Genomic DNA, 13,004 nt, shown 5'->3' with positions numbered 1-13,004 from the left:
CATCAACACATTGCAGAGTGCAATGTGAGCTTAGCACAACATGATGTCAGGAAGATCTCTGCAAGACAAATAGCATGAAATAATGATGCTGTTGTGCCACATATGTGCAGGTATCAGTTCGTGCTGGCAGAGCATTGCATTACAATAGCTAACACACAAGTAGTGTTTTACCAAACTAATGTTTTTTTGTGTGTGTGTGTCCAAAACAGTAAGTGATGATGGAGTAGTTTCCAAACCTGCATCATCATACATCATAAATAGTAATCGGCTGAAAATGGGATAGAGATATTTTGTTACTTTATAAGCCAGGCTTAATCACTGCAGATGGCAACTAATTAATTACATGGACACTAAGTAAATTAAATTAAATGAGGACTGAATTAACAGTGTGTATCAATAATCTGTTGACAGCCTTCAATAATAAGGGCAGGATAGGATCAGCTGCCCAGGTGTGTGTGTGTGTGTGTGAGTGTGAGTGAGAGAGAGCACAGTTAACAGACTACTCCATTTAACAGACATTACCATTTCAATTAATACAAGTATTTTACTGAGGAATAAAGAATAATTATATATTTACAAGGTTACATGATGAATAAAACACATGAAGGATAAAAAAATTTATCATCATAAGATCTAGAGTAAGCATGGACACTGGTGCCTGTGATTTAGACTGAGAGTACCATATCCAGGGTTGCGTTCACGCTCTCTCCCATATGTCTGCAATGCACTGTTCCTGCTTTTTAATCTAGCTAGATTGAGACCTTGGGAATGTGGCAGATTATAGTCGCTGACACACACGGCCACTCAGCCAATATATAGAGGAAAAGGGAACATCAGGCTTGATAGATTGTTGCACTGAAAATACCAAGTAGAACATAACTCCTATAAAACAGTGTTGTATTACCTTTATTTATCTAATGTCATTTATCATACACACAGCGGAATTCAATTGAATATAAAAAACTTCAAATGTTAGGGTAAAAGAGCTATTATTTTTGCATGCTATGTTGCATGATTAGCATAATGTTCAAATCTTTTGTAGTTGATTACCCATGTCAAGCTCAGGTGGAAACAGTGCCATTTTGAGTGGAATCTTTTCCTCATATTACTGTATTTTAGTCTTTCTATATGTTTTAGGGTTTCAAAATTCCATTTGGAGTCTTTAAAAAAAATCATGAGGATTTTATGTTTGATCACTTTTCCCATACAAAAGGCATAGGTCAACATTGCAGATGTTGTTTTTTTTTTTTTTAATAATCTGATCAACATTTTACTCAGAACATAACCCCACATATTATAAGTACATCAAAGTGTACTTCAAACAATACTGTAGCAAGCTATCTTTATTTACAGTATGTACAGTGTTACATTCTAACACAACGTATGAACCAACCACTAAGTGCTTGTAAAAAGTAACAGTGTACAGACTTTAAGAGAAACTTTAGACTTTTAGAGAAATAGTACTTTTTAACGTAGCAATAAAAGAAATTATTAGGTTTAATAAGATTGAAGAACATGTCATCGGTTTTTGATATAGTTTGAGTCCTTGGGAACCCACCATTAATACCACCAAATATGACCAGAATGTGGCTGTTTCTTGTACTAGCATACACTTTATGTAGAACCAAATGACACTTAGTGGTTAAGCACATCTTATAAAGTAAAAATAAACATTAGCATGTCATGCTTTCTGTATTTTCCAATCAACATGTGAACTTATCAATTAAAATAGCAGAAGCTCTAAGTGGGAATAGGAAAATAGCACTAGCTAGGTAAGAGGAGATCCACTGTTTGCCTGTGGTTTCCGAGGAAATACAGAAGAGATAATCGGGATTTGTTTTAAGGAAAGCTACAGAAAGACACAATGCTGTTTGACCAAAGGTTATAAGTACATATCTAAGAGCTCTCTTTCTCTTCTTGGGAGTCTGAGTGTTCCACGCTGGACTTCTCCTCCATTTCTCCTTGTGTTTTATGGTCGAGTCCCTTGCTAGACACTGTCCCCAGCACTTTGGCACTGTGCTCCTGTGCTTTGGCCCTGAGAGCAGCAATGCTGTTCTCCCTCAGTTCCTCTTTAGACATGGGTGAGTCGCTCCTCCGCTCCTCGGCATCAGTATCGTCAACGTTGGCATTGTTTGGATGCTGAGGGATGTCTGGCTTCCGACTCGATGTGCCTGTCGCTGCCTCCAGTGACTTTTTGTGCATCCCTGCAAAGAACGATGAGGGATTCGGATTTAGAGAAGTGCCTGGGGATTGGAAAGACATTTGAACTGGTAAACGACAAGAGACTAGGGATTATAACTAGTAAACTAATAGTGTACTAGTGATTTAGTGACAAGAGCTGCAGCACTTTTGAGTACTAGGCTCTAACCCCCATGTTTAATTGTGGCTCTTTCCTGCATTTTGCATGTTTCTGGTCAGTCAGTGGAAGTTCCTAGCTCTTGTGTATATATATATATGCTTGGATCCTACTCTAACTTTTAATAAGCACTTTCCAAATAAAGAAATGTGAATGTAATCTGTTGGGTTGATATGAATATTTCCTGATTGTCTTGGAATAATGTTATTATAATCCAATAGGGTTAATGTGTATATCCTGCACTGCGGATGTCTGGATGTCAAACTTTGTATTCAAAATAGTGGGAATATATAACTATTGGAATATATAACTAATACCCATGGAAATAACATAGTTATGATAGCACACTTGTGTCTCTTGAAGCCCGTTACTAAGCCCACATTCACTGACAGTTTTGTTCCCTGTTAGCTGATATTGTTAGCTTCAAATATTGTGTCTTTTTGAACGATTAAACAGTGAACTTATATAATTATCATGTATACTGTGATGTTGACTGTGTATGTACGTCTTTAGGTACAGCAAAGTTTTCTGGAAAGCAGAGAAATAAAACTAACAGCTCAGGGGTGCCAGGTACAAGTGTTAAAGCAGGACATTGCTTTGAATATTTTAAATCTCTGCGCATTCTGCAAAGCTCAGCAGTTCTGCCATCAAACTGCATAGAGAAAACTTATGGTTTAATCTAGCTATGAATTGATATAAAAAATTACCCAAATGCTTAACTTCCTCACTGTGGCAATACAGCAAAATAAATAAATAAATAAATAAAATAAAAAAAAAATCACTGGTTTCATTCTATTTATACAGGTAGCTGTCTGTATACATGCCAGTGAAACAATACAAAACGTGTGGTTTTGACATGATGAGAATGATTATGAGTGTAGCCCTGCCAACTTTGAGCCAGTTGAGGAAAAAAAAATCTGAAGTAGCTAATTTTACATTAAGCAAAATGGAAGCTTGAGTAATCCTTAACACTGCAAAATTATAAGAAACAACAAACTAATAAATATGCTAACTATTAACCTAAGGCTTGCCAAGATTTTATTTGTATGAAGTTGAGAATAATAAGTTTAAGTATTTAAGACCATGTAGGCACTTTAGCCGCAAATACTGTACATGTACGAAGCATATTAGCATAACTGGTTTTCCATGAGCACAGAATTCCATAAAAAGATTAGTTGTTAACCATCCTGTGGTTATTTATTGTGTGTTAGAGTGTATTAATGACTTCTGCACAGTGATCCTGGGATAGACTCTGGATCCACTGCAACCCTGACCAGGAAAACTGGCTACTGAAGATGAATGAATGAATAATGCAAATGACAACAAAAGAACAAAATGATCATGATGATCATATTCTCCATAATTACAATTATAGTCTCCAAAACCACAGATCACTTAAACATAGAAATGCTTCCTGCAAAAAATGTCTTACTAGTCTGAAAATTGTAAGATATCCCCAGATCAGAAGCATCTGAATCTCAAAATGCAATGCTGAAGCAAAAATATCTCAGTTTATAAATACTTAAGTCTTTCATAATTTTAATCCCCCCGCCAATTTCCACCTGTGCTCAGGATGCTTAATACACATTGGAAGACAGGAATTCCAACTTTCCCACCCAGGGGTCAGGGCCAATTATGCTGTCTTGGCTATGGCACCATCAGGATTCAAACTCTTACTCTCCTGGTGATAGCGCAACTTATTTATTAATTTATTTATTTATTTATAATGTGGATTATTTACATACCTAGTAGCCAGGGGGCACAGGAGTCCATAATTCCATCTTTGGCAGACTTCAGTATAGACTCTGGAAGAGGAATGGAGTGACGCACCATGGCCCCATACAACCCATATTCAGCCATCACACTGCTCCGACCCCAACACTTCTCCCTCTTTCTCCATTTGGCTCGACGATTCTGGAACCAGACCTGTGGAGGGGTTAAAGCTATAGATTAACCCACACTGAAAACCAATGAAATAGTTTGGATGGATGGAAGAATGTGTAGATGGATAGATAGATGGATGGATGGATGGATGGATGGATGAATGTGTAGATGGATAGATGGATGAATGCATGAATGTATAGATGGATGTGTGTGGATGGCTGGGTGTGTGGATGGATGGATAGATGGATGGATAGATGGATGTGTAGATGGGATAGATAGGTGGATGGATGGTTGGGTGTGTGGATGGATGGATGGATGGATGGATGAGTGTATGGATGTATGTGTGTGGATGGATGGATAGATGAGTGTGTGGATGGATGGTTGGGTGTGTGGATGGATGGATGGAGAAGTGTGTGGATGGATGTGTGGATGGATGGATGGATGGATGAGTGTGTGGATAGATGTGTGTGTGGATGGATGGATGAGTGTGTGCATGGATGGTTGGGTGCATGGATAGATGAATCTAAAACAACCATTCATTCATTTTCTCCCATGATCAAGCTTTAATAGACTACTATAGAAAAAGAAGGCGTTGCTGATGGTGAAAAAATCCTTTATGATTTTCTCAAATACAGATTTTTCTTCAGCACAGCCAAACTGGGACGGCCAAGCGACAATCCCTTGCACGTGTTCAGATTTCTGGAAATTACAAGTAGGCCATAGCTCCCTAAAATAATGCTAATGCAGATGTTCATGGATGGTAAAGTATCCCACTCCGGTGGCAACGTGTTGAATTGGTCCTCCACCCCTCATGCGCTTATCTAACATGTGGCCCCGCCCCCGGACATAGAGGGCGGGGCAAATTCTACGAACCCCACACAGGCCAATTGGATAAGAAATTATCCAACCATTTTTGAATTTTTTTTGATGATGGCTCTCATTTCATGCAAGTGAAATTACTTATCGGTCGCGGCAAAGAAAAGCGGGCGGAGACAGCGAGGAGAAGCGACCCCTAGGGCACGCCGAGGCTGATTGAAAAATAAGTTAATTTCAGGCCCAATCGATGGTGGACAGGCGGGCAAATATCACGGGAAATTAAACGAGCAGCGCCCAGGGAAGCAGCGCCATTGACCCGCGCTAATAAATTCAATGGAGTTATTTCATCTGAACCTGCGGCGTCCCGTGCCGCTCCTCCGCTCCCCTCGCAACTTAGCGGGCTCGTCTGATTTAACTAATTACACTGGATGAGGAAAATTAGATGGTAATCTTACTTAGAACTGCAAGCAGCTCTTATTTATTTATTTCAGTATTATTTATTCATCGAGAGGAGCCATAATGAGGGCGAGATTAAAAAGGCGCGTCGGCAGATGGATGGCTCGGGTCACCCCGCAATCTCCTTCCGCCTTGATTGCTTGATTAGGTCGTTAGCGCTCTCGCTCCGGGAGCAAAATTGTTTCACGTTCATCATGAGACCGATGAGAAATGATGTGTCCAAACAGCATGGCGAAACGGCAAGCTTTGCTTTAAAGGGTCGTTAGGTGTTGATTGATACAACTCCACCTGATGGACCAAAAGCTGAGCCAAAAAAGAGCGGCTCTGGAGGGCTGACAGTGTACACTGCACACTCTGCACTGCATATCCAGCCAGCACGCTTCTTCAGGCTCACCTGCACTGTATGACACGAGGACGACCATCTTTTCTGGAGCAATAAAAAGAAATAAATCTTAACCTTGTCAAAGCAGCCCAGTTTAAAAAGATTTCTGCATCGCTGCTGGTAATAATCCAGCTAACACTTTCCTGCAATAGCTTGCATCATCATTTTAATCACCCTTGATCACTGCTTCTGCAATATCTGTAGGCGGGTTTTAAACCTGTATTACCCTTATTATAAATACCCTTATTAAATACCCTTATTATAAATACGTATAGCTTATCTGTTTGTAGACCAAAGCAATTCTGCGGGTAACAATGAGGTTTTCTGGAGCTAAAAACATTTTATTTATGCTATTAAAAAAAATAAATTAATAAATTAATTTAAAAAAAAACAATTTTTTAAATGTATTTCACCGTGTCCTAATTTCTAATGTCCTGATTTCTTTTATCTATATGATAAAGAGACAAAAGCGTCCAACAAACACCATTGCTGAATTGCTGGCTTTAAACACACGATGATCAAAATGTGAAAGGCTTTAACTATGATTAATCTTTTCACAATGCAGCAAAACCGTCCACCAATGAATATGTTTTTAATTTACACATCTAATTAGGTTTCTTTCACAACACTGGGGATGATATTAAAAACAATCCGTGAGAGTCAGAGTGAATAGCCATACGCATAGCATTCATGCAAATGATAAAAAATATATTAACCCAGGGAAAGCGTTATGTTACAGACCAAGCAAATAAAATCAGGGAAAAAAAATGTGTCATTTTACTCATTCTTCCCAACAAAAAAATTTAATCCGAACGAATTATTATTTTGGACGTGTAAAGAATAAAGATTTGATCAAATAAGAGGCGACAATGCGTGAAACATATCAACATGGACTAAAAGCAACAGGTTTTAAAACCGAGCTAACTTTTTTTAATTATTATTTAAGACAAAGATAAACAAAATAAAAATGAATTGTACAGTATCTGTAACGGACACGCTGATGAAAGGTTTTCATCTTAAACTTCCTTTCGGCAATCTAAGTAATGGAAGAGGGCAATAATGTAATGTAAAAATATGCATACAAAATTACCGGTATTGTCTATTAATAATAATAATAATAATAATAATAATAAACAACAGTAGTATTGACAGACGTTATTTTATTTCTTTCTTTATATTAACCGATTATTATTATTATTATTATTATTATTATTATTATTATTATTATTATATGTTTAATAATGACATGTAATTTTTTTTATTGCTTCCACATGTCTGACAGGAAATGACAATTTCCTGTATTCTCTTATAGAAAATACAGAATTACATAAACTCCGTTTGACAGAAACAGAAGGGTCTATATCATGCCTTATAATAAGCTAAATTACCTGTATTCTGTCTTCTGGTAGTTCAGTCTTCATAGCCAGCATCTCTCTGGCGTAGACATCGGGATAATGAGCTTCATTAAAAGCTTTCTCCAGTTCCTCCAGTTGATAAGATGTGAATATTGTCCTATATGACAAGAAATAGCCTATGCTCAGCTGAAATAACAAATATTAACAAAAACACTTCCTAAACAATAATCTACATGAAATAATTATTCTCCATTTAGGCTAGACAAATTAACAGCGCGGTGTTGTGTCTGTTTAAAATGTTGTAATGAAAGCTGATAAACAGCTTATAAGGAAACCATAAAAAAAATAATTAATCTAAATTGCCAATATAAAACAAAGGCTCTATACCTATATTGTCCTAACAGTGTTAAAATGCTTGCTGAGAATCTTTTTTAAGGCCTACAGGCCAAGTGTTCGAATATAGATAACCTTCTCATCCTTATCAGCGAGACTCGTTATAAAACTGGTTATAATTTCAATAGCGCATATTGCAGTGTGAAGGTACTTAACAATGGTAAGCTAGATCAGTATGTATTACTCTAGCTGTGCTGAATGTAACTGTAGTAATAATATTTGCTTCAGTTATTATAGCACCACAAATAGACAGCTATCCTTCATTAGTATTTTTATAAACCATCGAACAAAGCTGATATTCCTCAACTCAGTCCTTAAAAAGCCCCAAAGCTGTATAAAAATGAGCATTCAAATGTTAAACTCGCCATCATATTTCCAGCTAACAGCAAGTGCCCTCGAAGCTGCATGAGCTCTTGCTCTATAAGCTCTTACACCAGCTCAAGGGTACTTTACACTGAGGTAGTGTAGCGACGTTTTCTATTATTCCCTTTATGTTACTAAATTAAATATAAATAATATAGATCTACTAATAACAACAATAATAATAAGTATTATGACTACTATTATACTATATTATAGGCATATTATCTATCTATCCATCTATCTATCGTATATTGTGCGTGTATATTATATATATATATATATATATATATATATATATATATATATATATATATATATATATATATATATATATATATAAATAAAACATTAATAACTCTGATAAAATTTCCAAGAAATGTTAATTAAAATTTAGCATTTGAAATTCCTATCAGTGTCAGTAAATAATGTTGACTACTTTATTTACAGATTATTCTCTTCAAATGCTTATCAAATGTTTACATTATGGTGCTTAACTGGTATCAACTAGTCACCAGAACAAATTGCTCGGGAAAGTAATTATATATATATATATATATATATAAACTAATTAATTTATTTAAAAATGTATAAACTTTAGATCTGGCCGTAGCGATATATTTAATTAAGTGAAAATTCATCTCTCTATACATGCTTCTGTAAAATAATAAAGCTATGAATAATTACCTATGTCGCCTCTTCTTTCGCTTCTTGCTCTGGCCCAGGGAAGACTTGGATGTTTTTCGTTCACTCGAAGAAACATCCTCTGAGTCTATAAAATTCATAAGCATATTGTTTGCTGCCGCAAGAAGCAACTTGATGTTTCCGAATAAGCGCCTCTGTGGAGCAGAGTTTTTCTGGCCTATTGAACTCATCAACATCAATTACCTCAAAATAAATCCATGACTCTATGTGCAATGTTACTGTTCTGCTGATGTCGAGAATGACATTCATTTAAATATTAAATGATATTGACTCGCCAGTAGCCAATAATTAGCCTCAAATCTTGACATAATAATAAACAACAACAATAATAATAATAATAATATGATGAAGTAGGTGATGCAAAAAAAAAAAATGCTCAAGTTTGTCACACTCTTGCACCTTGTATGAAGATGCAAGAAACGCAGAAACACCACAAATACGTAGCACAGCAGGTTGTAGCATCCACCCCACGAGGTCCGTGATGTGTGTGAGAGAGACATAAGACTCGTACCTGAGCTGGCAGACTGTCCGGCCTCCTGAGGTGCTGTTTTGTTGAGAGGTTGGAGATGGACGTTCTGCGCGTCTGACAGGACCTCCAGAAACGAAGGCTGCCTGTAGAAGGACGGAATACCCCCGGGTCCGATGAATCCCATTCCGACCCCGACTGCGGCGGGGCCAAGCATGGAGCGCGCGGCCAGCAAGTGCGCGCCCCCGGGGATGGATTCCAGCGCGCTCCGAGGCGCTGAGGACGCCTCCTTATTCAACCCCAAAATCTCCTGGATGCCGAAGCCCGTGCATCTGGGTGCGTGTGATGTAATGCTCTTTGACAAGTGCGGGTTGCTATTCCCTCCGTTTTCAGCTAATTTCGGTTTGTTCAAACTCTCCGATAACACAGCCCCTTCCTTCCCCGTCATGGTGCCTTTGAGGATAGTCCCCGTTTCCCTTGTGCACAGGAATCCACCAGTGCAAATACACGCGATCCCCCCAGAAATTCTCCTTTTATCCAAAAGGTCCATCCCTACAAGGGCCCGAAGTCGGCAGCCAATCACCTGCGAGCAAGACGCTCACAATTTCATCGAGTCTCCCGCGCTCAGTACGCATTTGATCTTTTTGTCGAAATGAGACTTGGTTTAAACAGTTTATATTCCCAACGAAAAATAGTCGACATGTTCAGTCGTAGTAGCAACATTTCATCCCAAAGACATTTGATACCACATAAAATAAATAAATAAATAAATAAATAAATAAATAAATAAAACATATTTCCAATTTAGACTTCTCTCACATTTACAGTCACCAAATACAGTTCTTGACTATGCACGCATTATTAAGACTATTATTTAGTACTATTGGCTTATTTTGAATTGTAGACCAGTCTACATGACAACTGGATGTCTCAGTTTGATGTCAACAAATGACATTGGGCCATCCTTAAGTGTACTAGGTCCTCGGTATAAAATAAATAAATAAATAAATAAATAAATAAATACAAATAGAGATATGATGATGTGAGAAAACGCAGAGAGAAGTGCGCGCGTGGTTGTTTGAGAAATGAATAAAGGCACAAATTGACCCAGGGTCTGAATGGCAGGTTGTCTGGATCAAAACGCAGGGAGACAGACACAATCCCAGTCCAGTACACATCAAAATCCTGTCGATATTCTACTCATACTAATTCACCAACACGGTAACAACATGCCTGGGACATTTTGTCATGAAGCTTAGTACTGGCTTATACAGTGTGTTGCTTTATTTCTGGTCGATGATACAAATATACCCTGTTTGGGTTTATTAAAGCTGCACAAGAGTCGTTTTCGAAATGCCACGAGTCCAGTTTGATTAAAAGCAGCTCTGGGGGCTCAGATTAGCCTAATGGATTAATTTTGCGAAAACGAAACCAGGTTGAACCCCAGAAGTTCTCCGTTTTACTTGCGATTGTTGAAGCTATTAGAGCCGATTAAAAGCTTTTGAACGTTTGGGGTTTAAGGACACCCTACTTAAAATAATAATTGAAAAAAAAATCTATTCAAAAACCTAATCTCATTTCAGTACTTGGCTCATCTGTCCGGAACCCTACTTTGATACAGCTATAATCACATCAATTGGCCGGGATTTTTTCGATACATAAATCAGATTAATTTGCTGTAATTTACAGGCAGACCTGCAGATTGACACTGAATTACTCATGCTCGCATAAACACAATTAAAGAGGTGGGGTTTTGCTTAAATACTTTTTTTTTTTTTTACTAAATACTAAATACTATTTCAGTGTAAGTTTTAATTAGTTTTCTTATTTTTTTAAATAAATAAATAAATATACTAATGAAGTATCTTATTCCATGGTAGGGGGGTCAGATACAACAGATTATAAGGTTGATTATTAGCTAACAACTGAACGTCAACAGTTTATAATAATTTATTAGATTAAATCAGAGGTTAATGGAGGTTCCACAAATCCCATATTATCAAAATAACTAATTTTCTTTATCATTATTATTATTATTATTATTATTATTATTATTATTGCCACTATTATTATTATTACTAAACCTACTACTATTACTAGGCTACAACTATTATTATTATTATTATTATTATTATATTAGGCTATTATTCTTACCACTATTATTATTATTATTACTAGGTCTACTACTACTACTACTACTACTACTACTATTATTATTATTATTATTATCATTATCCTAGTAGTAGTAGTAGTAGTAGTAGTAGTAGTAGTAGTAATTTACAATTTTATAAAACGGATTGAGAGAATCCAATAGGAATAATGACATGGCTAATGTAAAAGGGAGGTAAAACAGATAAACCCAACTGAATGACGGTCAAACCTACAGATGGCGTTACAGCCACAGACCCTGACCCACTCGTTTGAGCTAAGACTGCAAAATATACCATTAAAAAAATGTATATTATTATTATTAAATAGCCCACACTGTCTAATCAGCAATTACCAAATTACAGTGAGATTTGTTTCATTTAGAGATCATTTGTGCCACAATCTGGACATCTGGCCAGATAATTACTAGAAGATAATTTATGGAAATGAGCAGCGAGACGTTGATGGAGACCGAGATAACATGGATCTTATCAAAGTGCCATGTGCTGATGCATAAATAAATGTCATGATTCGTGTGTGATGGCGGCGGAGCAGCGCGCGAGACGCGTGGCTGAGCGTACTCAAGGATTCAAGTCGCGTAAAGTCCCGCGAGAACTGCACCCAAGTCGCTTTCCCGCCTAATTAAAGTGACGTGTGCAGGTGAACAACCAAACAGGCGACATTTTATCTGTATAGCCGAATGGGACTATGAGTTTGATGATCTCAATGCATAGCCTGTCCTGTTTTATTAGTTACACATAAAGATGAGCAGTAATAATGTATAAACTTTTGGAGCTTATCAGCTTAAGCGGGAAAACACCACAGAAAAGCTGTGATTTTTGACCATATGGGACATTATTCGATTAGCAGGCCATGCTAAGTCTTTACTGGCATGTCACCAGGATAATTAGTAAAGGTGGCCATTTAGTTCTATAGTAATTAAACAGTAGGTGGAAACATCTGAATTGATTCAGTAGTTTATAAGATAGGCTATAAGACACACAACTGGTAATTTTGTAATACAAAACTATTTATAAGGATGTGGGAAGTCAAAGTTAAACTGACTTACCTACGATTGGCTTAGACAACGACATTTAAAATACCTACTGAAAATGATTAAATAATAATTCACAATATACCCATGCAGATAAAGCCAATATGAAGTGTTAATTTCATAACATTCATAGCCAAGCAAGCCACCAAAACAAAAAAAAACACTTGCACACCCGAGTGTCCCTGATGGAATAACACACAGGCTACATTTCACCTGAGATTATGTGAAGAACATGTGAAGGTGCATGTCAACATGATATGCCCTGAAATTGTGAATTCAAGTAAACACATGGCATCGCATGAATAAAACGTGATTACATAAATAAAAAAAAAAAACAGCTATAATTACACGGGGACCAGTTGAAACTAATTAGGAGCTATTAAATAGACATTTCACTGTGTTTAATGAAGAAATCAAATGTTCTGCTGATATGCTAATGACATCAACCAGTCGAGTTAAAGCCATATATTCATTCAGCCTGCTGTCAATTACAGACACACTTCTGTCCTAATCTGGGCTGGGCTTTGCTGCTTATTGTAAATGGGTGAAAATGTCTCACAGCTTTTGATAAACCATCCACGCTGGGAAATGGGCGCTTTCTGATTTGCATGCATAAGAGGACAGACTGA

At 37.0% G+C, this 13,004-nt stretch overlaps 1 protein-coding gene across 1 annotated transcript; it reads right to left on the bottom strand.

Moving 5' to 3' along the window:
• Positions 1-1,141: 1,141 nt before the first annotated feature.
• vsx2 (visual system homeobox 2) lies at positions 1,142-11,234 on the bottom strand. The gene is made up of 5 exons (XM_053633049.1): positions 9,219-11,234; positions 8,690-8,774; positions 7,283-7,406; positions 4,102-4,282; positions 1,142-2,204 (listed from the first exon to the last, which is right to left on the bottom strand). Exons 1-5 carry the CDS (start codon positions 9,721-9,723, stop codon positions 1,897-1,899), a joined length of 1,203 nt encoding a protein of 400 aa, XP_053489024.1. The 5' UTR covers positions 9,724-11,234; the 3' UTR covers positions 1,142-1,896.
• Positions 11,235-13,004: the final 1,770 nt, after the last annotated feature.

The sequence above is a fragment of the Ictalurus furcatus genome, chromosome 9 (assembly GCF_023375685.1).
Source record: "Ictalurus furcatus strain D&B chromosome 9, Billie_1.0, whole genome shotgun sequence".
Classification (NCBI taxonomy): Eukaryota; Metazoa; Chordata; class Actinopteri; order Siluriformes; family Ictaluridae; genus Ictalurus; species Ictalurus furcatus.
The sequence above is the reverse complement of the archived record's forward strand: the minus strand, read 5'-3'. Positions and strand labels throughout refer to the sequence as shown.

Excerpts from the sequence above, each read along its gene's own strand:
- vsx2 (XM_053633049.1), bottom strand. The coding sequence starts at position 9,723 with ATGGACCTTTTGGATAAAAGGAGAATTTCTGGGGGGATCGCGTGTATT. Across the intron at positions 7,407-8,689 it reads CGAAAGAAGAGGCGACATAG|GACAATATTCACATCTTATC; the intron begins GTAATTATTCAT and ends CTTGTCATATAG. Across the intron at positions 2,205-4,101 it reads CTGTGCCCCCTGGCTACTAG|GGATGCACAAAAAGTCACTG; the intron begins GTATGTAAATAA and ends CGTTCTTTGCAG.